The 25,565-nt window shown below is 47.6% G+C and overlaps 11 protein-coding genes across 11 annotated transcripts; 5 read left to right on the top strand and 6 right to left on the bottom strand.

Moving 5' to 3' along the window:
- The first annotated feature begins 1,736 nt into the window (after positions 1-1,736).
- PHATR_44234 (predicted protein) lies at positions 1,737-2,951 on the top strand. The gene is made up of 2 exons (XM_002186484.1): positions 1,737-2,097; positions 2,220-2,951. The coding sequence occupies exons 1-2, from the start codon at positions 1,816-1,818 to the stop codon at positions 2,907-2,909; spliced, it is 972 nt and encodes a 323-aa protein (XP_002186520.1). The 5' UTR covers positions 1,737-1,815; the 3' UTR covers positions 2,910-2,951.
- A 104-nt stretch (positions 2,952-3,055) lies between these two features.
- On the bottom strand, positions 3,056-4,480 carry PHATR_10257 (predicted protein; the record flags this gene model as incomplete). The annotated part of the gene is made up of 2 exons (XM_002186207.1): positions 3,056-3,270; positions 3,316-4,480. The coding sequence occupies 2 exons, from the start codon at positions 4,478-4,480 to the stop codon at positions 3,056-3,058; spliced, it is 1,380 nt and encodes a 459-aa protein (XP_002186243.1).
- Positions 4,481-5,108: 628 nt separating this feature from the next.
- PHATR_44232 (predicted protein) lies at positions 5,109-5,780 on the top strand (the record flags this gene model as incomplete). The annotated part of the gene is made up of 1 exon (XM_002186483.1): positions 5,109-5,780. One exon carries the CDS (start codon positions 5,109-5,111, stop codon positions 5,778-5,780), a length of 672 nt encoding a protein of 223 aa, XP_002186519.1.
- A 120-nt stretch (positions 5,781-5,900) lies between these two features.
- PHATR_33616 (predicted protein) lies at positions 5,901-6,458 on the bottom strand (the record flags this gene model as incomplete). The annotated part of the gene is made up of 1 exon (XM_002186206.1): positions 5,901-6,458. The coding sequence occupies one exon, from the start codon at positions 6,456-6,458 to the stop codon at positions 5,901-5,903; it is 558 nt and encodes a 185-aa protein (XP_002186242.1).
- A 2,856-nt stretch (positions 6,459-9,314) lies between these two features.
- On the bottom strand, positions 9,315-12,040 carry PHATR_44231 (predicted protein). Its single transcript, XM_002186205.1, has 3 exons — positions 10,401-12,040; positions 9,979-10,326; positions 9,315-9,915 (listed from the first exon to the last, which is right to left on the bottom strand). Exons 1-3 carry the CDS (start codon positions 11,932-11,934, stop codon positions 9,353-9,355), a joined length of 2,445 nt encoding a protein of 814 aa, XP_002186241.1. The 5' UTR covers positions 11,935-12,040; the 3' UTR covers positions 9,315-9,352.
- A 343-nt stretch (positions 12,041-12,383) lies between these two features.
- PHATR_10398 (predicted protein) lies at positions 12,384-13,108 on the top strand (the record flags this gene model as incomplete). The annotated part of the gene is made up of 2 exons (XM_002186482.1): positions 12,384-12,773; positions 12,869-13,108. The coding sequence occupies 2 exons, from the start codon at positions 12,384-12,386 to the stop codon at positions 13,106-13,108; spliced, it is 630 nt and encodes a 209-aa protein (XP_002186518.1).
- A 334-nt stretch (positions 13,109-13,442) lies between these two features.
- PHATR_10391 (predicted protein) lies at positions 13,443-13,871 on the bottom strand (the record flags this gene model as incomplete). The annotated part of the gene is made up of 1 exon (XM_002186204.1): positions 13,443-13,871. A coding segment is annotated over one exon (429 nt), but the record flags the coding sequence as incomplete, so codon positions are not given.
- A 605-nt stretch (positions 13,872-14,476) lies between these two features.
- PHATR_44229 (predicted protein) lies at positions 14,477-17,336 on the top strand. Its single transcript, XM_002186481.1, has 2 exons — positions 14,477-14,621; positions 14,902-17,336. The coding sequence occupies exons 1-2, from the start codon at positions 14,515-14,517 to the stop codon at positions 17,249-17,251; spliced, it is 2,457 nt and encodes an 818-aa protein (XP_002186517.1). The 5' UTR covers positions 14,477-14,514; the 3' UTR covers positions 17,252-17,336.
- Positions 17,337-17,683: 347 nt separating this feature from the next.
- Positions 17,684-17,980, bottom strand: PHATR_10494 (predicted protein; the record flags this gene model as incomplete). The annotated part of the gene is made up of 1 exon (XM_002186203.1): positions 17,684-17,980. A coding segment is annotated over one exon (297 nt), but the record flags the coding sequence as incomplete, so codon positions are not given.
- Positions 17,981-18,599: 619 nt separating this feature from the next.
- PHATR_33611 (predicted protein) lies at positions 18,600-19,431 on the bottom strand (the record flags this gene model as incomplete). Its single annotated transcript, XM_002186202.1, has 4 exons — positions 18,600-18,700; positions 18,878-18,896; positions 18,917-19,028; positions 19,289-19,431. 4 exons carry the CDS (start codon positions 19,429-19,431, stop codon positions 18,600-18,602), a joined length of 375 nt encoding a protein of 124 aa, XP_002186238.1.
- Positions 19,432-19,713: 282 nt separating this feature from the next.
- Positions 19,714-21,903, top strand: PHATR_33610 (predicted protein; the record flags this gene model as incomplete). The annotated part of the gene is made up of 1 exon (XM_002186480.1): positions 19,714-21,903. The coding sequence occupies one exon, from the start codon at positions 19,714-19,716 to the stop codon at positions 21,901-21,903; it is 2,190 nt and encodes a 729-aa protein (XP_002186516.1).
- Positions 21,904-25,565: the final 3,662 nt, after the last annotated feature.

Here is a 25,565-nt window from a genome sequence, read left to right as displayed (position 1 = left end):
TTGTCCTTGCAATGGTCCCTCCATACTAGTTTTGCATCTTGGTAGTTGGATGAAATCGTTTCCTCTCGAAACTATTGCTTCGAGACTTGTTTTGCTGCTGACTTGCTCCACTCAATCACCTTAGGCTTTTCTTTCTTCTGAAGATCACCCTTCATGTGCTTCTTGCGAAGCAGTCTTAGTATTCAAGTGAATTTGTCACCATGGGGGATACCATTGAATGCTGGGTTGTCGACGACTACCTTTGGTCACAATTCCATTCATGCAATTGGGATTTCTTCTGCTAACAACGCTTCTTCAAGTAGCCCTCTTACTACCTTTCACTTCTCCTGTGTGACTTCTTCATCCTGGATATCCTTCGACAAATGTAATAAGCTGCTACTCTTAACTATTATCTGCTCCCGAAGGTATCGCGTTGAAATTAGGAATCCGATTGATGTTTGGCTTCTGTCTCGTTCCGCTACCACCGCAACCAAATGACTGTTCATTGGGCAGAAACAAGACAACTTTACTATAGACTGTGAGTAGATCTACTAGTAGATATGGCTCTGGAAATCGAAGCAAAAATGAAAATGCGACTCTAAAAACTTGAGTCGCTTGCGAAATCCGACTCTAAATCCGACCCTAAATCCGACTCTAAATCCGACCCTAAATCCGACTCTATTTGAAAAACCGACCCTAAATTAGAGTCGGATTTAGAGTCGGTTTCTGAATCCGACTCTAAATAGAGTCGGTTTCGAAATCCGACTCTAAATTAGAGTCCGTTTCAAAAGTCCGGCCAAATTTTTAGAGTCTTTTTCAAAACCCAACGCTCAACTTAGATGTATCAGTCATTTTTAGCGTCCGTTGGGAAAGCCCGCCTGGCGCACTACTGGCATTTAAAGCTCGAAATGCAAAATATCGTATTTTTGTTTTCCCGGGATTGCGACTTAATGAGGCACGCCCCTGATACTTTTATGCTTGTTCTTTACAATTTAGCTTTAGCAAATTATTCAAAGCCCAACTTATAGCGGTAAGAATTATGAAGTTGAAAAACTGAGCTATATATATATTTGGAAATCCCCGTTTTCCAAATGGTGCGTTGGGGGATAGTGCCTTGTGATTCATCTCCAGGAAATGTCAACGTACGACGTAGCGGCACCGGGTTCGAGACCCGATGTATGGAAAGTCTTGATATGCCGACACCAAACCCTGGTGGCTAAATATGAAGGGGTAGGAAATTCACAGAGCGTGATTTTCTACAGGGGTCATCTCCACAAGTGCTGGACATTTGGCTTTCTATGTTTGACAACATGTGTTGTCCACACCTGACTCGGGTGAGTAAATCAACGAGTGGTTGCGGTCATTTCCTGTGTTGGATGGCTGAGTGGCAAGAAAATAACAAGCAGCGAGGATGTCAGGATATGAATTTGTGTACATATGCTTGAGTTACCTTACATGTTACGGTCCGAAGACATGACTTTTGCGTGAGTTACCTGGTTCAATTCCATGGCACGTAATTTTTTGTGAAAATGACAAAATGCACCGATCCGAAGTACAAGCAACTAGTTTTGTTGGATGCTGTTTGTTTCGCAGAGAGGCCCAACCCGTATTCCGCAACCGTCTGCCCTGCATACGAGAAACCTACCGTCGCGGTTGGCAAAGAACGCTGATCCAAGGGAAGACTTTCCCAGTGTTCGCATCCGGTCCCATTCCAATCTTTCCAGGCCTTTCTTTTGGCCGACTCGTAGAGGTAGTAAGAAGGGGCCTGTGAATAGGTAGATACCCCGCTCTCGGTTCTTCTAGACTCTACGCGTTGGGGTTCGCTTCCTTCTCCCCATGTCACCCACAAATACTTCCACTCTGGAATCGTCCGTTGCCGAAAGCAAGAACACATCGTCGACCCAGAAGCATTTGCTCAAACACGCAATCATGCAGTCCGAACCCGGCATTTTGACTCCAGCGAGTCGGTCCGACGAGGCCACGGAAGAAGCTAGCAATGAAGGTCTGATACACGCCTTTTTTACGATGGTGCCGGCTGCCGGTGCGGTCATGATTGCCATGCGAGATCCTCGTTTCGTCAAGTGGACTAATTGGCAATCACGAACCGCCTTGGTTGTGGTACGTTCGACTAGTCGTCGCGGATTTGATTGACATAGCCACCGCAAGGTCCCATGTTCCTTCCATCCCTGCCCCCCTTGCTAACCTTGCCCGTTTTTTGTTTCTTCTCTCGTGACGCACAGATGCCCACACTCTTCATGTTCTCCTTCAGTGGGGAATCGCGGCATCTCGGCAAAATGCGAGAAATTGCCAATGAAACCAAGCACAGTTCCGAAACGGTCCGCTGGGCCGAAGATGCCCTCGAACATATTGATGCACCCGTTATGAATCATCGAGAAACCGAAGAACACTTGCTCAAATTGTACCAAAAGTCGGTGAAAGATTCCGGCGTGAATATAGTCCCCGGTGATCAGCTTGGTATACATCACCGAATTGCCAATTACACAGCGGCCAATCCGATCAAGGTCCTCGCAACACTGGCCTTGCCCTCCGTGGCGTGGATCTTTTACGGCAACACCGGTAAGCAGCATTTGGACTTTTCCGTCAAATTGATGCACACGCGTGTCTTTGGTCAATTCGCCACTATTTCCATTCTGTTGGGCGTCATCGGATTCAAAGAATTTATGGACTACAACGGACGCTTTATCACCGAACGGGAGGCTAACGATCGTGTGGAAGAGATGCAGCATGTTCGCCAGGCACTCATGAGTCGACTGCACGCGGATAAGGAGCAGGTGCAAGCGCAACAACAGAAAATCAAAAGTGCTCACGATCAGGATGTGAAGAACCACGACGTTCACTCGAAAAAGAAAAAGGTCCAGAAGCAGTCTGAAACGCAGGATGCAACGGATCCCGTAGCGTCGACTGTCTAGAGAAGTTCACTAACCATGTAGTATTTGACTTTAAGAAAGTGATACTTTTGTCGGCCCCCGCTGTGGAAAGGGTAGCCTTCCTTCCAGTCGAGACGGGTACGTTTTTCTCTGTCGTTCGACAATAGGTGTACGGTACGCAACCCGGGTCACCTTTGAAAATATGTGGCTAATCGGGTCTGTGCCTCCCGTAAAGTATCGTCGCCTTTGCAAAAGGCAAACCGCAGCAAATTCTGAGCCAGGGGAACGTTTTCTTCACTGTAAAAAGCCGAAGGGGGAATGGCCGTCACCCCCACCTCCTTGGTGAGCCATCGGGAAAGGGCCCAATCGCGCGGCATTGGATTGGTCGGCATGGCGGCGGTAACTTCCTTGCGGTAGGATTCCGGGACGAACGAGTCACTGATCGAACTCGTATCGGCCATGATGAAAAAGCCGCCGGGTGGGACAATGGGTGTCATGCCCGCCGCCTCGAGCGCTTCCACTAGAATACCTCGTTTGCGCAAATACTCGTCGGCCAAGTAGGCGTAATATGAGTCGTATCCCTGAAAGGGCTGACGGGCTTCCACTAGCGCTTGGGCAATGGCGTCTTGATTGGGGGTTGGTGCAGAAAAGTTGACCCACTGCTGTACTGCCACCACGGCTTGGACCAGATGCGGAGGTCCCACCGCCCAACCCACCTTCCACCCCGTGCACGAAAAAGTTTTTCCCGATGAACTCAAAGTGAGCGTCTGATCAAAGAGTATCGTGGCCATGGAAATGTGCGGCTCGTGTGCCGGATCGAACAAAATGTGCTCGTACACTTCGTCAGATATAATGGTCAATTGCGGATGTTTCTGTACAATAGCGGCAATGCCTTCGAGCTCGTCGCGGGAAAATATTTTTCCGGTAGGATTGTGTGGAGTATTGAGAATGAGTACCTTGGTGTTGGGAGTAACGGCGGCTTCCAATTCGTTCAAGTCGAGGGAAAAGGCCTGGCTGGCACCCTCGTGAACGTGTCCGGTAGGTCGTAGTGGCACGTAGACTGGTGTCCCACCCGCCATGCGCACTTGCGATGCATAAATATCAAAGGCTGGTTCGAGGAGAATGACTTGATCTCCGACCCCCACCAATGCTTGCAAGGTGCAATAGAGGACGTTGGTACAGCCTACCGCCGTTGCGACTTGCGTAGCGGGATTTAGATCTACTTGTGGCCACCGAGAACTGTAGTCTTCGGCCAGGACGGTTGCGAGTGGCAAGTGCGCGTTGGGACGGGCGTACTGATTGGCGTGTCGGGCTTGTGCCGGATCAATGGCATTGCGCATGGCTTGTTGTACAAAGAGCGGGGGGTCCCAGTCCGGAAAGCCTTGACCGAGATTCACCGCCTGATGTTCGACAGCGAGTGGGGAGAATTCCTGCCACACGGTGGGTTTGTCGAGGCCTTGTAGACGTGCCGCCAATCGAAAGTTGGTCGAGGATGCCGCCTCATCGGCAGTCGCTGTCGACGACAACAAGGCCGACCGTTGCAATCGGGCGGAGCAGGGTCTCGTCAGTGACGAAGTACGGCGTGCGAAACACGCCAACAACAACAACAACATGAGGATAGTTTTGCAAAACGGACAGGGAATCAACACGAAAGGTTCCCAAGGCCGCATGTCTTACACAGTCGAACCGTCGTACTCGTTCGGAGTGAGGCTGAACGGTTCGATTGCACAGTGATTACTGTACAGAACGTTTTGTTTCCGAGTCGAATGGGAACCTCGAGCAGAGAATTAGGGAAAGAAACCTCGAGGCTTCCTCGCATTTACCACAGCCCTCAGGTAATATGTTAATTTTTGCAGTTAGTAGCCTTAGCTGTAAAGGCAAAAGCCAAAGGAATTGGTATGGATACTTACATTTTAAATCGCTTCAACCTGCCTATTTACCAATATTTTAGGATATCGAATCATAATAAAGAAGAAAACATCGGACGGTTATCAGATGGACAGGAGACATAAAAATGATTAACCTAACGTAACATAATATACAAGGCGGCGCGTTCTTTGTCTGCGCTGTTGGTGTATCTTACCGTTCCATTCTACCCAAGGAAGAACACCTTCACAGTCAATGTAAAGCTCATTGTCTTCACTATACCGATAGATATCCACATCCACACAAAGCGCGTTACATCCAATTCCCCTGGAAGCAGACAGAATTGCCATGTGGAGCACTCTGCAAATATCGTCGATGCGATGTTTCGCCCGTACCGTCCCCCGTCGGTCGGTCCAACGTGCCTACACGGTTCCGATCGTGCTGGAAAGTGGGGCGTTGGGCGAACGGTCCTTCGACATTTACTCGCGTCTCCTTCGGGAGCGTATCATTTGCGTCCACGGCGAAGTTTCGGATCACATGGCGTCGCTCGTGACGGCACAGTTGCTCTTTCTCGAAGCGGAACACCCCGAAAAGCCCGTCTACATGTACATTAACAGTCCCGGTGGACTCGTCACGGCCGGCATGGCCATGTACGATACCATGCAATACATTCGCCCGGATGTACACACCATTTGCATGGGACAAGCGGCGTCCATGGGAAGTCTTTTACTGGCGGGGGGCACACCGGGATGTCGTTTCGCCTTGCCCAATTCTCGGATCATGTTGCATCAGCCATCGGGTGGGGCCCAGGGAATGGCTGCGGACATTGACATCCAAGCCCGCGAAATTTTGAGGACCCGGGCCAACCTCAACCGACTCTATGTGCACCACACGGGGCAGGAATTGTCCGAAATTGAACGAGTCATGGATCGGGATTACTTTCTGGATGTCCACCAAGCCAAAAAGTTTGGGGTGATTGATCAAGTTCTGGACAAACGCCATCGGGATGCGGAAGACGCGGCTCCAGAAAATGAGAGTGCTGCCTAATGTAGGTAGCCAGGCTGGTTTACACTTACAGTGAGCCTAATAAACAACGATTTAGACAGGTAGTGAAAATCTAGTTGCTGCTATCGTATCTATCGTATGGATGGTATATTTCTCTACTTTCTATTCTAAAGGTTGGGGGTATTTCAACTCTTGGGAGACAGTCGCCTCGTTCGTAGTGGAAACTTGGTCGACTGTACCGTATTCATGATGGTGGGCAAAGACCTTGACGAGACGTTTGGTTTCTCGGACAACTTTGGAAGCCGACGTCTTTTTGTAAACGTGACCCAGTGTGCTCCAAACCCGGGTGCTGCTGCGCCAAGCCGCACTCAGCCTCTTGATGGCCGATCCGGATAACCGTAGATTCCGAGACACTTGCAGCCAACGAATCTTGCGTGCCGCAAAGGCAAGTTTGGCAATCACTGGGAGACCTACAGCCTGTACCAACAACACCGCCCCCAATTCCACCAAGACTGGCTTTAACATCAGCGAAATCTGGTTGGTCGTTGTCGTGGCGGCAATCATCGATACGTAGAGCATCGAAGGCGGCGACATTAACAACGAAGATTCCGGTAACCCAACGAGCGGTGCCGTGTTCCGTCCCACTGACGACAACGTCGTCCCCAAAACGGCAACGACGACCGCCAGTGACGCAATTGCCAAGCTCGTTAGGCGACCCATGAGTGCCCTGCGAATTGCTAGTTACGAATAGAATCGTGCGAAGATTCGACTCGTCGGCGGTTTTACCCGACCAATCACTCTTCACTGACTATCTGCTAGAGGGAATAGCGCGGATGGCAAGCTAAGCATCTGAGGAATCTTCCACGGCTAAAACTAATTGTATTTGTACGTTGTCTGGGAGAGAGAAAGTAAATGTGGGGCAATGATTCTTAGATGTCAGTGACGATCTTTACTGTTGTGAGAATTGGTGTATCGGTCTTTGACTGACCGGAGATTTGGTTTCTACCGTAAGCCGTTCTTCCGTGCTCTTGCTTGTCACCATTTTCTCGTTGATGGCTTCGCTGTCAAACGTGACGACGACGTCGACGACATGGACCAATCAAATGCATGCGTCAAACACGAAACCCACGGATCAACCCAATGTCTTTCGCCGTATGGAAGGACGTACGCTGTTTCTCGAGGATGTCCGTTGGCTTCCGACGGGTCCACAGAGGGAGATCGCCGGGACTTGATCCCGTACTATTTTTGAGCGTTGAAATGCCGATCATGCGTGTCGAGTCATCGACTCCAACGAGGGAAACCCTTTATTAAATACTTGCCCCACAGAGATTGCATACCATCAAAAGTAACACAGGGTAATCTACAATCGTCCCGTGCCCACTGCCTTGTCATGTTAGCGCAGACTGTGAATTGTTTCGGGGTCGCCCTCTTCACAGGCCACTCAAGTCTGTCCCTCGATGACTGATTTGCACCGTACAGTCGCTTTCCCAACGGACCGAGGGGTCATGCTTTTCAGTGATTCACTCTAATTGTACTCAAATCGTGAACTTTGCATTGCAAAGCGGCACCCGGGAAACAAGAAGCACGAATCGACTAAGATGCTTTTGAGAAGCACAAATGGTAAGAAACCCCACCGCACCTTAGCGAAATCCCGTTCCTTTAGTCTTACTGATAATTTCGTCTTTAAGACCGTCTCCAAATGCAGACCCAGTATTGGGACAAAGCATCTCACAAATTAGACTTTGTGATAGGCAAGAAGGTCATCGACTGACTGTGAATGATGGATACCCCCCCCCCCCCCCCAAAATAATAACATATAACAAGCGGGTCTTTTCCCGTGTTGCTAAGTTTATACACAGACATTCGCCATTTTGTTTGTTCTAGACCGGTCATTAGGTTGTCAAGTGACAGCCTTTGAATAACAGTAGATGTATCAATTTCCATCTACCAGTCCAACAGAGAAGCAGGGACGCAGAATTTATCTTAACGAACTCCCGCTTAAAAAGTAGGATGCTTCGACAGACTGGACGATACGAAAGGGTCATTGGAATAACCAGTCACGCTTCACAGACAAGTACGTCCACAACGTCACTTACTCACTCCCACTCCCACAAGGTTCATGCATCGACGAAAGTTTGTGCCTTCACACGACTTCCCGTGCTTCCTGATTCCCGCAAACACCTGAGCCTGACACTAAAGCAGAGTGCGGTTCCCAATGAACGCATGAAAAACCTGAGCTATCCGCCATAGGCATAAAAATAGTAAGAATAGCAACATACACAAGGAGTTTTCTACCTAGACGTTCACTATCATATCAGCTCTCATGTAGCAGTCTCACAACGTCCATTACCCCCTCAGCTGTTGTAATTACGAGACTGAAGAAATATGGAAATGATTGTACAGAGATTAGCGATTTATTTTACACTTGGGATAACAGCTCATATGTTGATAGACTGGACATTGATGATTCGCCATTGTCCGGGGCAATCATTGTCTGCTCAAAGGACAATTTAAGCGCCGACATTAAACTCAGTCTTCGTCGCTGCGGAGATAACGCAATATTTTCTTTCGTCTCTGAGAAGTCGCTGTCTAAGCATTCGAGCTTAAAAGATAAGGTCAGCATGCTTGGAGACTTTGATCCTCTCCTCATGTAGCGACGCTTTTTATCCGTTGACTGCAGCGACGAATCGTTCAAGGGTTTTGCACATATACTGGGAGTTTCGAATTTTACAAAACTTCCAAACGAATCAGAGGATCGACGTTTGAGACTTTTTTTGCTGCTCTTCAATACTGATGGAAATGGCGCAGTCTTTGCAATTGTCATGGTGCTTTGTCGATGTATACTGATTGACAGCGAAAGAACAGTGATCGAATCGGGTTCGGATATTTTTGTGGGTCGTTCATGAAGCGACTTGCCGAATACTGGTCACAGTCCACAAGGTCATTATGACCTATTCTGTCATCGATTCTAACAAACGGATGCCAGTGAACTCACCAGTAACATTGTCGCATGACCGTGACAAAGAGTCATTGACACAACCTATGAAGAGTTATTTATGTTCGCATCGCTCAAGCCACAAGCGCGCCGTTTCGCAAACGAAGTACCAGTATCACCTTCATACGCTTCATTTGTCCTGTTTGATCAATGCGTTTCTTTCTCAAATTACATTTTCACAGAATTTCGAAAGATTTCCTTCATCTAAAGTAACGCTAATGTAAGACTGTTGCCGCCCACTCAAATCGAATACTTGCTAATCAGTGATTTTCCTTTCGAGCCTATGCAGAGCTACGAAATGAATTTCTCGCCACTTTGCAAAAGGGATCGCAGCAAAAACTCGACCCATAATTACAGTTCACGGTATTTCCTTCCCCAAGGAAGCTTCCCGACCCTCCCTTCGAACTCACGGCCATACTCAAAGACAAGATCCGACGGCAATCTAACGCCGCATGCTCAACCAGTAGATCGTCAAGAGACGGGTTCGTCATTCGCCATGGAGCACCATTACAACGCTTTCGCGTATTCATATAGCAACAGACTTTTTACAATCAAAGCCCACTAGCCTGGAAGCGATATTTGAGACAGTTTAGATGGCTGTTTTATCGATAAAACCTTATCAACTTGTTTTGACCTTATACTCCCGAGCAACTGTTTGCAGCAAATCACAAAGTCGATTAGGGAAATGGTCCGTTGCCATGGTAGGGCTCACCACAATCTCGTTCAGATCGTCATTGCCTATCCAGACAGGCTGATACTTTGAACCTGCATTTGTTGTACAACATGTTAAGCACTTAGCAAGACCATGAAGACACGATTTCCTTTCGCCAATTTTGACCAAGTGCACCAATTTACCAGGAGGATACAGTTGCAGTGAGCGTAAATGTCCACGACTTCGTCGTCGTTCTTCCTGTACGGTTTGAAACCTTTCAAGTTGATGTTGGTACTCAGACTCGGGTAGTTCCGTTGGAGCATAGAGCATCTCATTGATATCTTCGAGTATATTGGCGTGCTCGTCGGGATCTTGATCCAGACAAAAACGACAATTGGAAAGTCCAGATCCACTCACAACTCTACTCGCGACTTCGATCTTGGGTACCTTGATACGACCAATCAGAGAAAGAATCTCATTTCTCAGAATTTCCATTGCATTGAATGAGAGACGAGGAACAAGATCTGAATCTAAAACAAAGGAGTTGCACCATTCATGACAACTCACTGCAAGATTCCATGTCAGACTGTGACCCGGCGGACTGTAGTTGACGCATCGAATCGATGCAAACTTTCCCCGCAACATGTACGATAGAAGTGTACATGTTGATGCTCCCAGGCTGTGCCCCACCAATCGCAGCCGATACTCTGGGAAGCGAGCATGCTCCCCTAGAAGGAGTCGGTCCAGTATGCCGTGACGCTGCAAGTCGCGGTATACATTACGGACACATGTCAATACTCCACCATGGCAGTATTGATCCTTAGCGTCGAAACCGAAGTCGACTCCAAGCTGTTCAAGCGGTTCCGGATCAATGAGGACGTCCGTTACGCAGTCCTCAAGGCTAAAAGTCCCTCGTATCGATACAACGATCGACTTCCATTCTGGGAAAGCATACAGAGTTAGTCACCAGTTCGGAGCTAGTCACACTTTGTACAAATGGCACTTGTTTACCTACCATGGTCGACAAGAATTGCGTAAGGAGTGTCAGCAAAGCCGCTTCGCAGCTGAGCGTAGATCAAATCGGCTTCCATCAGTCCCACTGTGAGCAAAAGCGCAGCTTTATTGGTTTCGCATAGATTGTCACCTTCAATACGACCATGTTGATCGATCAGGTTTGCTGCAAGCTGGGGTATTACAGACGATTCTCCCCTTCGATCGGTTTTGGAGGAGCGACAACAGAGACGCCCAGACTTAGCGAAAAGCCTAGGTATTCCTGAACATGGGTGGACGTACAAATAAAGAACCCAAGTGTAGATTGCCAGTGCATACTTTGCGTAACGGGTTCCTTCTTCGAGCACACTCATTTCGTCAACGTTGTGCCTTTCAAATAAGGCTCGATTTCGCCGCTCGTAGGTCCCATCAGGATCAAATCGAAACACTGAGGATTGTCTCCCACCGACACGACACGTTGTCGATGATGATGGCAGGTAGCTGGTAGATTGTAGGGAGTCCAGTGGTACCATGAGCTCGTCGCCGGCGTTATCCTGTACACTTTGTCCCTCCAGGCGCGCCGCCACTTCCACATGCTGCAGTACTTCTTCTCGCGCCCTATATATTCGTTGTCGTTGTATCCGTTGTAAAAGCATGAATCCCGTTACAATGTCGGAGGGCACAACGTCCAGTATCCCTCCCGTATCCAAATAGTCCGCCAAGGCCCGAGCGACATCCCCAAACTCGGCCTGGCCCAAAAGCTCCCGACCACCAAACATAAAGCAACTGGCGGAGCCTAAACACTGACAGGCCGCAGCGCATCGATCAGCCCACATTTCTTCGATCATGCGATGGGACGGTAGCGTTACTTCCATAAGTTCTGGATTTTCGAGTATATGAGCCTGCATAGGTTGCTTACACAAATGCCATAAAAAGGCGAACGACACGAGTACTTCGGAAAGCTGACCGACCAGCAGGATTGCAAGCGCTAGCCACCATAAATGCACTCGGAGCGGGGTAAACACCTCAACCGAATATTTGTCAATATCATCTGCCATCTCTCGTTGAATCTCAGAGTTGTTCTGCTGGGTTAGGTCGACGCAGTAGTTGTAAAGCGGGGCAAAGGCGACGGCGCTCAATCCTGACATCCAAACGAGAAGCAAAAGGATCGAAAACGGAACGAGTTTGAGTTCCAAAAGGTGACGGACTTTGGAGCTACGTGGCTCTGTCTCGGTTGGTGACCCTATGCTTGACCAGTGCGCGAGTCTCCACTCCAACGCAATGGAAGCAAATGAGTAAACAACCGACGCAACGGCGTATAGCGTCAAAAGCGTAGGAAAAAGGTTCGAGTGTCGACATGAAACATCGTCGCTTGGGTCGTACATGATGTAGTGAAAAAGGCCGCCATTTCTCGAGCTTTCGTCATGGATGTGCGCCAAGATTGGACCTAGCAGACAAACAAGTTGAACACAGCGTAGAGAAGCCGTGAGGAATGCCGCCGGTTGGAGGTCATCACCTCCTACGATCGTTCTTCGGTGAAACAAGTAAATTGCGGGCATTATGCAATTCTGATTACGCGGTTGGTTCTAGAAATGGAAAGCGAGATCATGCGCTTTCTCTGTCGCTGTCGTCATTTTATCCGGGTTGAACTTCCGTGACAACCGTTCCGCAAGAATGAATCTCCATTGTGCATGAAAAGCTCTCCTTGGCCGGCCGCCGTGCCTTGGATGCCTCACAGAACATCCGTTCGCCGTGAATATATTGAATTTAAACTTTAAAAATGCTTCTGGTTTGTGACACAATGAAAAGAAAAATGATAGTGACTGACAGTGACTGTGAATGAAAAATTCGTTGTCACTGTCAGCCACTAACACCGTCACTATCATCTCTTCCTCCACCTCCCAGAGGAGACTACCCAACCATGAGAATATTGTTGGCATCCAGCCGAGACTTTTAATTCGAGAGGCGTTGGAACCTAAATGTCATCATACCATTGCTGCCATTCCTCATGATTCCAATCACAATAGGTATTGCAGGAGGCACGGGTGCGGGAAAAACCACTCTGGCAAGAAAGCTCTTCGAGGCTCTGGGCGGCGAAGAGAACGTAAATTACCTCATTCATGATTCTTATTACAAATGCCTGAAACACAAATCGATCGAAGAGCGGGCCAAGACAAATTTTGATCATCCAGAAGCATTGGACACGGACCTCCTCATTGAACACGTACGGTGTCTAAAGCAAGGGGTGACCTGTGATGTCCCGACCTATGATTTTACCACGCATTCTCGAACCGACGAAACCAAACCCATGGTTACCCGAAAAATCATTCTGATCGAAGGCATTTTGTTATTTTGCCACCCGGTCTTAGCCAAAGAAATGGACGTTAAAGTGTTTGTGGTATGTGCCACGACAATTCGGAGCATCCCTCTGGTTTCCGTTGACGTTTACAGTTATCTAACCTTTTGTTTACTCTGTTCTACCTGTTGTCATAGGATGCCGACGCTGACATTCGTTTAGCAAGACGCTTGCAACGAGATACCAAAGAGCGCGGACGCACATTTGAGGAAGTCATTGCTCAGTACCAAAAGACGGTACGACCGATGCACGAAGAGTGGGTGGAGCCGTCGAAAAAGGTAGCGGACTTGATTGTGCATTCAAACGGTCATTCGATGGTAGTAGCAGTCGACATGTTGACCAATCATTTAAGATGCAAGGCTAACATTTCAGCATGATTTTTGCTTCCTTGGGAATACAACTATTACAGTAACTATAAACAACTTAGATAATTTGGCTTGCACATCGTGACTTTTTTGTGGCTTATTCTCTAGCTGTGAATTCAAAATATTCATCTCTTGAAGTGCTGACTGTAAATAATGTATCGCTAACGCCAGAGCCGTCGTATGCATGATTTTGTTAGCGTCCGTATAACCGTTCCGCATCTGATGTTCCCGTGTCAAACTCCAGGTTTGCAATTTGATCAAGAGTAAATAGCCGCCCGTATACCAACGCATCGTCGTGTTCCGCGGAGAAATCAAGATAGCGATCAAGGTTACTGGGACCGGATTGAATGCATCTATAGCTTGGCGGTGGAGCATTCCAAGTCTGTGTTGATTCGTTGAACATGTGCGACCGATCGCTGGAAAAGTGCTCCAGATAGAGCGCCCCATCCACCACCCGAAAATATGGTTTAAAATGCGGTGGAAGCACGAATGGAAATGATTGCTGCAAGTATTCGGGCAACGGACAAGGATAGCGGCAACGACTGTCAATATCGTACACTCTTGCGGGTACGCTGTCATTGTTGTCCGCAGAAATCTCGACCAAAATTACGTGATAATCCCAGTAGCACGGTTTCAGCGGATCTTCACTTGCGCGTTGACGAAAGACAGGCACAGTCTTTTGCGCATTGGATATGAATACGACGTAAAAACGACTCGAGACTGAGGACGTTCTGCGATGTAGCAGCCTCCAGCAGTTCTCTTCGCAGTAATAGGGTATGCGCAACTCATAGTCGCTTTGAACGTTCGCGACTGATTGCTTCGCCGACTCCGCTCGTTCCCGTGCGCACGTTTCCATTGCTGGAGCGATGATGCCATGAAGACAGGTGGATCATCCGGAACCAAGCGGGAAATATACCCTATTGACAGTGAGGAACTCAATCGTCAATGGATTCGACGTTGTGAGAGTGAAAGATCACGCGGTCGAGGATACGAACTCGTGTCAATGTGTCACAGTCAGCAAGCTTATTGCAGTTGGAAACCCGGAAGTGATTTCCAATCATGCTCGGGTTCTCTCAGTAGTGTCTGACAGTGACCAACTGTCTTATGTAACTTTATTGTAGAGCACCAGAAAGGCCTGGCACGCTGCTTCCAGTTAGGAGCAAAAACCAGCACAAAGAACTAGCACAAATCGCTCAAAGAGGAACAGAAAGAAAACGAACGACTACAGAAAAAAAGAAATTGTCTGACTGTGACAGTCAGTGAGTTAGTTCCTCACGGCGAGACGTCTGGAATCCTTTACTACGGTGGACAGACCCGAGCAAGTTTTTAGTGGAAGACTTGTTCCACGATTCTTACCTTGGGTTGCAAAGAAGCGATCTGCACGAAGACGCAAGGGCGGAAGCCCACAGTAAGGGAAGATGAGCTCGAACATGCCTAGCACGACGGTAGGGCCGACTTCTATTCGCGTGCTTGTAGCGGGAACAGGGGTGACCTACAAACTTTCCTTACACCCATCTGAACTTACGTGAGTCATTTCGAGTTAAACTGCAACTTGTGCGCGTTTGTATTGTCAAAGTCTGCGCTCACTTTGGCCCGGGTAACTGAGTCGGAGGACTGTTTTCAAACGATAATCGCACATGTGGGAAGGTCGGGCATCTCTGGGGCTCTGGGGAAATTGCGCTACGTACTGTGTACCTGATCAGTCGATTCTACTGCTTGCTGAGTTCTACAGAATTCCCACAAAGAATGTTATCCTTTGCTCGGAATGGCGAGTTTTCTTACACTCTTTTGTTATTCTGACGCAGCGTTGCCAATATTAGAGGGCATCTGGCCGCAGCTGTTCCCACTTCCGACCAAATTTTGCTCCTGGGACCACCTTACAAAGTACCAAAAGATTCTACGCTTCAATCCGATGAAGTCCTCAACGCACTACATTTAGGTGACGCCGAAGACAACCCCATTCAAGAGGATACAGACGCGCCTCGAAATATTTTATGCTCAACTGAACGATCTGGTGCTCGTCGTTTGTTTCTCTTTTCGAAGCAGTCGCTATCCCAGCAAGCCCCCGAATCCCCAGTTTGCCACCTGGAACCCATGGAGCTGCAAATTCCAAAGGAAGCCCCGGGCCCAAGCCCCCTAAATCTCAATCCGACCATGTCGCCGCCACTGCATCAGGCATTGGCAGCGTACGAACGACAGTTTATGCTGTATCTAAGTCAGGGCCGTGTCCTGGCCGACGGTGCGGATTTGCGGTTGTCCGCTTGTATAAACTGTGTGCAGGAACAGGCGGTGGTGGCAAGAGCTCTGCGTGCCGCGGTTTCAAATCTATCTGATCACTATCATGCAGCATCACGTACTCGAGCTGAATTTACGACAGCGTTTCAATCCAAATCAAATGCGCACGGATCCCTGCTGCAAAGGTTTGAATCCATTCTGCAGAACTTGGATGCTATACGATTGCATCCGTCGCTGATTTCAACAGCTCGCTCTTCGGGCCGGTCCATAGAATCTCTATTGGACACAGTACCCGTAGAAAGAGAAAGAGCATGGGCGCAGCAGTGTCAAACTTCACACCAACGATTGATAACGCTCTTTGGCGATTTGGATACTGGCTTTCGAGATTTGGGGACCCCCGCTTCGCGAGCCGAAGAGAATCGGCAAGATCGGGAAGCTGAAGAAGAAATTCAGCATCTTTGGTTAGAAGTCGATGGAAAGGCAAAGGGAATTCGGAATCGACAGGCAAGTCGTCTCGATGGCTTGACAACCTCTTACCGCGAAGTTGTCAAAGTGATTATGAACGCAATCAATGCAGGCGATGACGATGACGTACAGGCTGCTTTTACACCTCTGCGTGCCATGTCAGATGTATCGAAAAGCATTGTGCCTTCCATGATAACCGATGATGAAGCTATGAAGATGCTGATGGAAAAAGTGGCTGAGTCTAAAACGCGGACAATGAAACGAATGAAAGTCCGCCTTCGTGATGTCAGTGTTTCTCAGTCCTTGATTCAACGAGTTCTCTCCAGTGTTGGTGTTCTCCGCGATGCACTTTCCCAGCAAGTCGAGAATATGGTACATTTAGAACACGTTGCGGAACTCCCCGACTCGTATCGGGATTTTCTCTCCGAAATTCGCCGTCGTCGAGCCTACGGACAAGCTGTAACGTCCTCTTGTGCAGCCATGATGGAAAAAGTGGCCTCGATCCGAGCCAATGAAGTGAAAGCCCGGGAAAAGTTTTTGCGCGGCTCTGCAAGACACTTGATGCCTGCTTTTTTTGAAGTTTTCGCGCCTACTCTGGCAACTCCTCCGCCGCTGTTTACTCCTCAGCTACCGCCGATGTTGGAGCTAGATACATTGCCTGATGTTGGTTATGATACGGAGGATCCAGACACATTGATGCAGAAAAGGAGCGGAGTGAATGAGCAGGGGGCGAGTAGTGCTTCGTCTCTGACTGCGGAAACTTCTATGATGGCCAGTGTGGCACCGGCTGGACAAGTAAATATGACATCGAGCAACGCACCCATGTCACAAGAACAGCAGCAACAGCAAGACCATTTGATTGTTAGTGCAGATGAACAGAGCGGGACGAATTTCATCATGGGCACGGACGGCGGCGCTGTTGCCGAAGCCGAAGCCAAGGCACTCGCATACGAAAATGCTGTTCTTCGCCAAGCATTAGAGCGCATGGGTGGCAAGCCACCCAAAACCTATGTCGAAGAAGCGAACCTTGCAAAGCTCGGTGACCAGTCCAACAAGGCGAACGAAGCCAAGTTAATGAAACTCGAAAAAGAATTGGCAGATGCCAAATCTCAAGCTCTTCTGGCCAAGGATGCGACGCGGACAACTTTGGCAGACAGCAAGCTAAGCGACAAGATCAGCCACACAAGCTTTTCCGTTGGAGATTTCGCGTTGTTTATGCCAACAGGCTTTGGTTCGGGAGGAAAACGATCGTATGTCGCATTTCACACGCGCTGTCCTCACCATTATCTTTCTTCGGATTGTGTAAAGGGTTCGCCCAACTTTATTTTGGGACGGATCGTTTACAAGGAAGAGCTAGTGGCAGGTGAATCAGGAACCGATGCGAATCCATACGGGCTGCCGGTGGATACAAAGTTTTGGGTTTTGACGGTCGAAGTCGTCCAACCTAAGCCGTAGCAAAGCGGAGTCTCGGCTGGATCGGTTTGCCGCATTCATTAATTTCTATTGCATCAATACACTTAATAAAATATAGAGGACACGACACGGTTGTACAAAGTTTACACGAAAAGAGGAAAGGCGGATAGATTGGTTCATGTCACGCAGGACAACAAAAGCAGATTGAGAAGTCTATTCCGTCATTTTGTTTTTCCAATTTTAGTTCTTCCTTTAGTATGGGAACGAGTAATCTTTTTTCAATTACACTACTGCAATCGTACCCTCAAACTATCGTTGTTGGTAAGCCAACGAACAACTCCGCGACAAAGGAGCAGGAAGAGCACTGCAGAAACTAGATTGCGAAGCTCTCGCGGTAATGCCACTACATCAGCTTCGACTGCTTGGCTGTGCACATCTTCTCCATCCCAATAACCGATCGTTTCCATTCCAATTTCAAGCTTTTGCAGTCTTGGCCGGAGCATTTTCTTTCCGTGCCGCGTCTTGAAGTAGCTCCGTATCGACGTGTTGCGGATCTATCTGTATGTAACGGACCACACTTCCTCGCACAAAGACGCTCTTCAGGGCTACTAGCTGCGGGTATCTTTCAGGCTGTACAACTTGCACGTGAATAAGCTTGATATTAAGGTATTGATCGACACTGTGCAAAGTCCCGGTCAAGACGACATCGTTTTTGAGTTCCACTGCGACTTCTTTGCCGACGAGAGTTTTGAAGAAGGAAAGGAAAATCTGTGAAGCAGTAAAAGTTCCGTGAGTGTGCAATAGATAGTAGAGGAAGCGACAAAATGAATGCATGTCGTTGGAACGTCGTGTAATCCTTCCTGTGCCTTTACCACATTCCCTCTACCACAACCATACTTACCATGGTCAAATGTACTCTTTGCGGTTGGCATCGAGATGGCAGTGAGCTTGACGTGAATGAGACTTTGAACGCAAAATTGCTGGCTGCGTGCTTATTCTGAAGACCCATTTTCTTAATGAATATATACTTAAAAAACGACCTGTAGAACTCAGTACGGACGCGAAGGTAGCAACCCCGTTGCGAAAAGAACGAATGCAGCCCTTGGTCCAGAGTTCAAACCTCTGCTTGAGCATTTCCATAGCTCTTGTAACTCAGTGGTCAGAGTGAGGGTCTTATGAGTTCTTCTTTTGCTGCTTTTCATTTTGTCAACCAATGAAAGTTACTGTACAAATGGCATTCCTCTACCAGAGTTTGCATTGAATCCTTTTGATAGTATATTGGTTTGGAAAAAAAGCAAAAAACGAATTGTGCCATAGTTCCGCTGTGGATCTCTCGCCCGATGTGAAACCGAATAGCTGTCAATCGTTCGATACAACCCGGAATTTGGACTCATGAACAAAGGTCTTTTTGCGGGATCCGGAGATATCCATCCACCCGGAAACGTTGAAGAATCTCCGACACGGCCATTTCAACATTTCCAGCGATACTACCTAAAGGCTTTTTAAGATTTATTATTTGTAAGGAACATAAATGTACGTTGAGGAGAGACTCTTTTCAGCTGTGAATCGTCCGCGAACGACACGAATTAGAAAATAACAACAGCTCATCCGAATCAACGTCCGTGATGGACCGAACGCACGGCAGTGACAAACAGTAACATAACATACCTGTAAATGTAAAAGGAACCTGTAAAGTGTCGTACGTACCCATACGACAATGGCGACGGAAAGGTTGACGTAAACAGAACCGCTGTGCACGTCGTCTTCGTTGCCCTCCGACCGAACATTCCACCAACCCACGTCAAGGCATAGATAGATACTTCACCCCCACACCCACGATCCCACGATCCCACAACTGCCAACGCAGACGCAGACAACAAACAAAAAAGCGATTCGCCTTGGGTCCTTCGACTTGGGCGGATTGACAACTTTTGATTGTCCTCTGACAAAGTCTACCAAACCATACTTTTACAATTGATTCACAAGAACACCAGTGAAGAATCTGTTTTGATCATCCCATCATAGCAAGGCACGACTTCCGTTGCTGTACTTCACTTACCCTTTGCAGTCAGTACATACCTGGTGCTATGGTCAAGTCGGCCTTGTTCCAAACAACAAACGCGGAAATCTTTTTCTTGTCGTCGCAATCCCATCGACAGCGACCAAGACGACATCGAAGACGAAGTTACCCCAGCCATCGAGGGACTACTACCGAGTGCCATTGTTCGACAACAAACAATCCATTCACACTCACAGTCAACCCAGCAACTTACCGCAGCAAGTCAAGACGTCTTGCCACCAAGCCATTGGCTCGCGTTCGGTGGATACAGGGGCTAACAGTAAATCTACTCATACTGCTACACGCAATTACCATGAAGTCTACTATCGCGTGGGTAGCTCGGCCTACGCCACTCGTTGTCCTCAGGAAATCGTCGAACTGCCAAACTCTACGAATACGGAACACTGTCACCGCTCGATCCGCCTTTCGGAATTCCAACCTTAACATGGCACTTGATTCGCGTGAACTACGATTCTTAAGCGGCTCGTTCGCCGAATTTACTTCACACTGTCGCTTTGCATCTTCTTCCTCAACGATAGCCTCTGTGCTCGCCTCTGGTGCGGCCGCCGCAATCGAATACGAGAATTCGTTTTACCGTGTATCGGAAGACTCTCGCCGCGTGCCGCCAACGTCACAACAAAGACAGGCGCAACCGCAAACACAACGGCGCAATACGCACACGAAGAGTAGTAGTAGTAGCGCACCAGGGATTTCTGCGTTGCCCACACAACCCCGCCAGGGCTACGGCCCATCAATTCAGCTCACGGAAGAGGAACGGGCTTTGTTTACCCTCCTGCGCCAAGTCCGTTCCGAAACCAAATTGGATACCACATTACGGGTTGCTGGGGGGTGGGTGCGGGACAAGCTGCTCGCAACCCCAGAGTTTCAGACTTATCACAAAGTATTGGATGTTGGTAGTCAACGCCTTACTTCAAAGTTTCAAAAACCGTCGGCACCGTCCATGGGACGGCAAGGCACCAAAGTATTGGTGAATACCGACAAAGATGCACAACCTGTTGATATCGACATTGCGTTGGATGATATGTTGGGACGAGAGTTCGCCGACCGTTTGAATGAATACCTTTCGATGGAAGGCCAGGATACCATCGCGGTCGGAGTCGTTTTAAAAAATCCCGAAAAGTCGAAGCATTTAGAAACTGCTACTATGAAGGTTGGTTCCTTTTGGATAGATTTCGTTAATCTCCGCGCCGAGGAATACACACAAGCTAGCCGTATTCCTGATTTGATGCGAATTGGTACCGCCGCCGAAGACGCCTTTCGCCGTGATTTGACCATAAATGCCTTGTTTTACAACGTCAATAGTGGGCAGGTTGAAGACTGGACAGGTCGTGGTTTTGATGATTTACGTAAAGGCGTAGTCGCGACGCCCTTACCGCCACTTACCACTCTGTTGGACGATCCATTGCGAGCCTTGCGCTCGGTACGCTTTGCGGCGCGTCTACGCTTTACCATGGACGATGAACTAGTAGCAGCCGCCAAAGATAAATCTGTGCGAAACGCGTTGGCGCAAAAAGTGTCACGTGAACGAGTTGGAGGAGAACTGGATCTCATGCTGCGATCGCCCGATCCAGTTGGTGCCATGCGGCTTTTGATCAATCTGAGGCTGATTGATACAGTTTTCCCGATTGAGCACTATTTGGCACCGGATAAAACGACATCTACAGCTACTCTATTTGACAAAGGGCTTGAGCTGTTATCTACTTCACATGATCATTTGGCAGATTGCCGATGGTCACCGCCTTTATGGTGCAAGAACTCCCGTGCAGCCTTTGGAGCCGTCGAACACCGTCTTTTACAAGACGAAGAAGCTCGTCGCCTGTTATGGTACGCTGCTTTTCTAAAGCCAATTCACGATCGTACGCCAGTGAGACAGGCATCCAACCCAAAACTGACAGGGAGGAAAGCGAATCGTTCCGCCGTTGCTAAGTTGCTGGTGGATAAACTCAAGCGACCTACCCGAGACGCCGAGGCTGTCGAGCGTATCATCAAGGCTTCCACAGATTTTACACAATTAGTAAACGCTGGCTGTGACATTTCAGCTACCATGATCCTCTTGAGCGACGTCCGGATTACGTACGTTGCTAGTTGTGACGAGTTTGACAAATCAGAGGGCCTGACCGGAAGTTTAATTGGTACAATGAATGGACGCCTCGTTGACAGTGCAGTTGAAGAAGATCCAGTATGGCAACATGCGATGGAGTTCCGAATGCTTTGTGCGAAACCTTTACAGCGGGTTGGCCCACTATGGCGTGCCTCATTATTTTTGAGTATTTCTGAGGCCATGGCAACCTTGGAAGATGGATTTACAAGACTGGATTACACTATTGAAGGAGATGTGTTTGATGAGATACTGGAGGAGCGACGACAAGGAGTGATCGAACGATATGACGCGTTTGCGACGGCTCTACAGCAAACTGGATTGATAGGCATTTGGGATCAGCCGCCTCTACTAGACGGTGATACTTTGAAAACGAGCATTTTAAAAGGTATTCCGAAAGGACCAGCATTTCGAGACGTTATGGACGAGCAATCAAACTGGATCATTACACACCCAGGCGCGGACGTCGCAGCTCTGAAAACGCATTTGCAAGAAACCTTTCCGGAATACATCTAAGCACAAGGCCGGGAAGATGCAACACATATCGTGAATGATGGATTTTCTTTTATCGAGAACAGGCGTTAGCATAGACTTTCATATGATTGCAGTTGTTGCATCTTAGCCTTCCTAGTAAACATAGCCTCTTCGACATATTTACAGTTAGCCAACTTGCTGCGTACGTAGTAAATCCATAAAGGGTTAGATTACTGTTAATGTAAGTTGTGGCTCGCGCCTCCGTTGGAAATGCTGCAACGGAATGTCAATGACAAGGCAGTGCAAACGACTCCGTACATGTGATCTACAGTAACTTTCAGTACCGCCTCCTTCAATGAACAAATTGTAAAATACCCACCCAACGGGTTCTGACAAAGGCTCCTATGTAGAAAGGAATCCAATCGGAGAAATTATGAGCTCACAATAAATGCCAGGACTGAATTTATATTCAACTTCGGCACAGACGATAGATAGTGATTAAACTTACGTAACTGCGCATAAAAGTTTCGCTATGGTACAACAGTAAATAATGCACAGAAACGAGAAGAATCAGATGTAAGGATTAATGTATGATTAGCCGGGACATTCGGGATTGCAACATCTGTTTTATTTCCCTTTGTCAAACCAGAATTGTAAGAGCTCACTGGTCAGATATTCCTTTCGGAGGCTCAGGGCAAAATCTCTGCCGCCTTTCTCGAGTACATGTTCAGACCTGCGAGTTATCACAACTTGCACATGCAACATTTCTTCTATTTTGAGGGGTGGCATCATTCTGCATACGTTTGCACACTTTTTTGTTAAGAAATCGTCAGGATTCATGGCGCCCAGAAAACGCATGGCCTCGACGCCTGCGGAAAAGAGTGATCGACAACAACAATCGCAACCGCTGATATCACGTTACTCATCTACACCGTCCGAAACATCACCAAATGGTGCCAGACATTCTGTCGTGAATTCACACCAGGAACAGGCCTTCCTTGCGCGTGAGCGTCATGACTTTTTCAATCTTTTCGCACTGGTAGGATGACAAGTCGGGAGGGTGTCGGCACATCTTTCTAACAGTTCAAATCCGCTCTCACCAAGTATCCTTTTTTCTTCTTTTATCCTGACAGTTATTTATTATCGGAGCTACGACGGTTAATTGGGACTTGGGCAAACTAGCGCGAGGCTACGGTCCAGATGTGGCTTGGACCGGAAAGTATTTTTACCTAAATTGTTCTGTACGTACATGTTGTGATTCATCAATATCCGAAAGAATTTGCGTCAATAGCCTTCAAAACCGAAGGCCTTCCCAGTCAAATTTTATCCTGTTTGCTGTCTCTAACCGCTCGTGGTTTTCCTGATTTGCTTTATGGCAATAGACTACTATTCTCTACTACCTTGTTGACATGAGCTGGGTTGTAATGGTACCGACTTGCGTCAAGAGCCCGAGAACTATCATTAAGGTATCCCATCCTGATTTACCGCAATATTTTGCCACAGAAATGAATTGATTTCTTCATCTACTCACCAACAATTTGTTTTGTTGCTGTCAATTGCAGCATCATTTTGCTGTTACAATTTATTTCTTGGTTCCAATTTTCTGGCCTGAATATCGCTGGTTCATGGGAGCTTGCTTGTCAATCGAAATAAGCACTTGATTTCTCATTTTGCGACGCGTAGTTTACAAGAGACAGTCCTTGATACCTCCAATTTGCATTCACATTATTGATATGTTGTTTTATACGACATGGATTGTGATCAGGTGTTTCATTTTGCCAGGCCTGTTGATTGAGGCCTTCAGCTTGGCAGGTGACGTAGTAACAAAGTCTGGACATTTTCGACACTTGCTTTTTGTCTTCATCCCGCTTCATTTTTTCCTATGTCTTCTCAATTTCAAATGGACGTACGATTTGTTCGAGCCCATCATACGCGGGAGGAGGGATGGACTTGCCAAGAAAGTGACAGTAGCGAGCGGCCTTTAAGTACAGAAAGGGGAAGACTTATTATTGTGTTGCCGCTCCTGTCATAACCAATCTGCATCAGCGAAAGCCCCCTTATTGTTAAAGTGGAAATAAGTTTCTAACATTGCTGAAATGCGTTTAGTAAATATGTGACCTGTGGACTTGCTTACTGTTATACTCATTTGTTTCATTTTCTAGTTTCAGCCGTGATGTGATGGCCAACAATTTTGACTGTGAATGTGACTGACCCGCAAACTGCGCAATTCCGAATTCACTTCGTCAGGGCAGCCTCTTACCACTCATAGCACTAGCTGTAAATGTTTACAGTTATTTAAACAAAATCGGATCACACTACGCGTCGCAATTATCATCACGCTCATGTCGCCTCGCCACGCATCACGCTCACTTATCAAGTTCCGAGGAAGAAACGCTCGAGAAGACAACGGATCCCTGTCTCTTATAGTTTCTAGTCCACCGACTTAGGCAATGAGAACTCACTGGTACAAAGATGAAAGTTCCAAATTTGGAGACCATCTGAGAGCGTTGTCGCAATACCTACCGGTACCTACCAGAACCTAGTATACCTCAATCAGCGCAGACAGCACAGCACGTACAACGATTGCCGAATAGAATTGATGGTGGATGCATTTTTCTTTAGAAGTTGAACAAAAGCACCACCACCCATGGCACCGAGACAACGCATAAGCTCGCTGCCCGTACAAGATACGAGTGATAGGCTACACCTGTCGAAACCGCTAGAACCATGTAGGACTAGTTCTGGGTCTGTGAACGAAACATCATTGAATTGTGGCAATCATTTGATGGGAAATGCTACCGAGTTTTCTCAGCAGTGTCATGCCGTTCCTGTGCGGGAACGACACGACTTTTTTAATCTTTTTACATTGGTAGGTTGTCAAGTCAAGAAACGTTGACGCTCTCTGGCAATCGATCCTGTCTTTATCCGTCTCACAATATCTTGTGCTGTTAGTTAATTGTGATTGCGGCAACACTTATGAACTGGGATCTGACCAAGCTTACACCAGGCAAAAACCCAGATGATGCCTGGACAGGTGAATATTTTTTTCTCAACTGGACTGTACGTGTTTACAATTATACCTCGCAAAAAGAGGGTAAAAAGAGACATGTGCATCTGAGACAGCTCTATTACTAGACCTTGTCAAAACAAAAATCCTGGCTTTATTTCTAACCATCTCTTGGTTTATTGCATTGTATTTATTGGCATGCCAATAGACGGCCTTTCTTTACTTTGTGATTGACCTTATATGGATTAGGACTATACCCGGTTGTGTCAAGAGCCCAGGAACAATCATCAAGGTGAGTTTACCAAATATGCAGTCATGCAATTCGTGAGGAGGCTTGGGCTGTCATGCACCTATGTGTTTTTTGTCAATTCGTCAGGGCTCACTAATTTGTACTCTTGCCCACCCCAGCATCATTGCGTTGTACTGCTTTATCTGTTGGTACCACTGTGCTGGCCAGAATACCGTTGGTTGATGGGAGCCTGTCTGACAATTGAAGTCAACACATGGTTTCTTATTTTGCGACGCATTGTCTACAAGAGAGAGTCCAAGATACCAGCCTTTTGTATTCAGTTAGTCGACAAATTGTTCTACATTACATGGCTTGTGATCCGGTGTTTGATTTTTCCTGCCATTTTGGTGAAGCTGGTGAATCTAGCTGCTACTGTTGTGGAGGTGACAGGCCATTTCTGGCACTTAT

Source organism: Phaeodactylum tricornutum, chromosome 3 (assembly GCF_000150955.2).
Source record: "Phaeodactylum tricornutum CCAP 1055/1 chromosome 3, complete sequence".
NCBI lineage: Eukaryota > Bacillariophyta > Bacillariophyceae > Surirellales > Neidiaceae > Phaeodactylum > Phaeodactylum tricornutum.
The sequence above is the reverse complement of the archived record's forward strand: the minus strand, read 5'-3'. Positions and strand labels throughout refer to the sequence as shown.

Excerpts from the sequence above, each read along its gene's own strand:
- PHATR_44234 (XM_002186484.1), top strand. The coding sequence starts at position 1,816 with ATGTCACCCACAAATACTTCCACTCTGGAATCGTCCGTTGCCGAAAGC. Across the intron at positions 2,098-2,219 it reads CACGAACCGCCTTGGTTGTG|ATGCCCACACTCTTCATGTT; the intron begins GTACGTTCGACT and ends CGTGACGCACAG.
- PHATR_44231 (XM_002186205.1), bottom strand. The coding sequence starts at position 11,934 with ATGCCCGCAATTTACTTGTTTCACCGAAGAACGATCGTAGGAGGTGAT. Across the intron at positions 10,327-10,400 it reads CGCAATTCTTGTCGACCATG|AATGGAAGTCGATCGTTGTA; the intron begins GTAGGTAAACAA and ends ATGCTTTCCCAG. Across the intron at positions 9,916-9,978 it reads CGTCAACTACAGTCCGCCGG|ATTCAGATCTTGTTCCTCGT; the intron begins GTCACAGTCTGA and ends CCTTTGTTTTAG.
- PHATR_44229 (XM_002186481.1), top strand. The coding sequence starts at position 14,515 with ATGAGCTCGAACATGCCTAGCACGACGGTAGGGCCGACTTCTATTCGC. Across the intron at positions 14,622-14,901 it reads TTACACCCATCTGAACTTAC|CGTTGCCAATATTAGAGGGC; the intron begins GTGAGTCATTTC and ends ATTCTGACGCAG.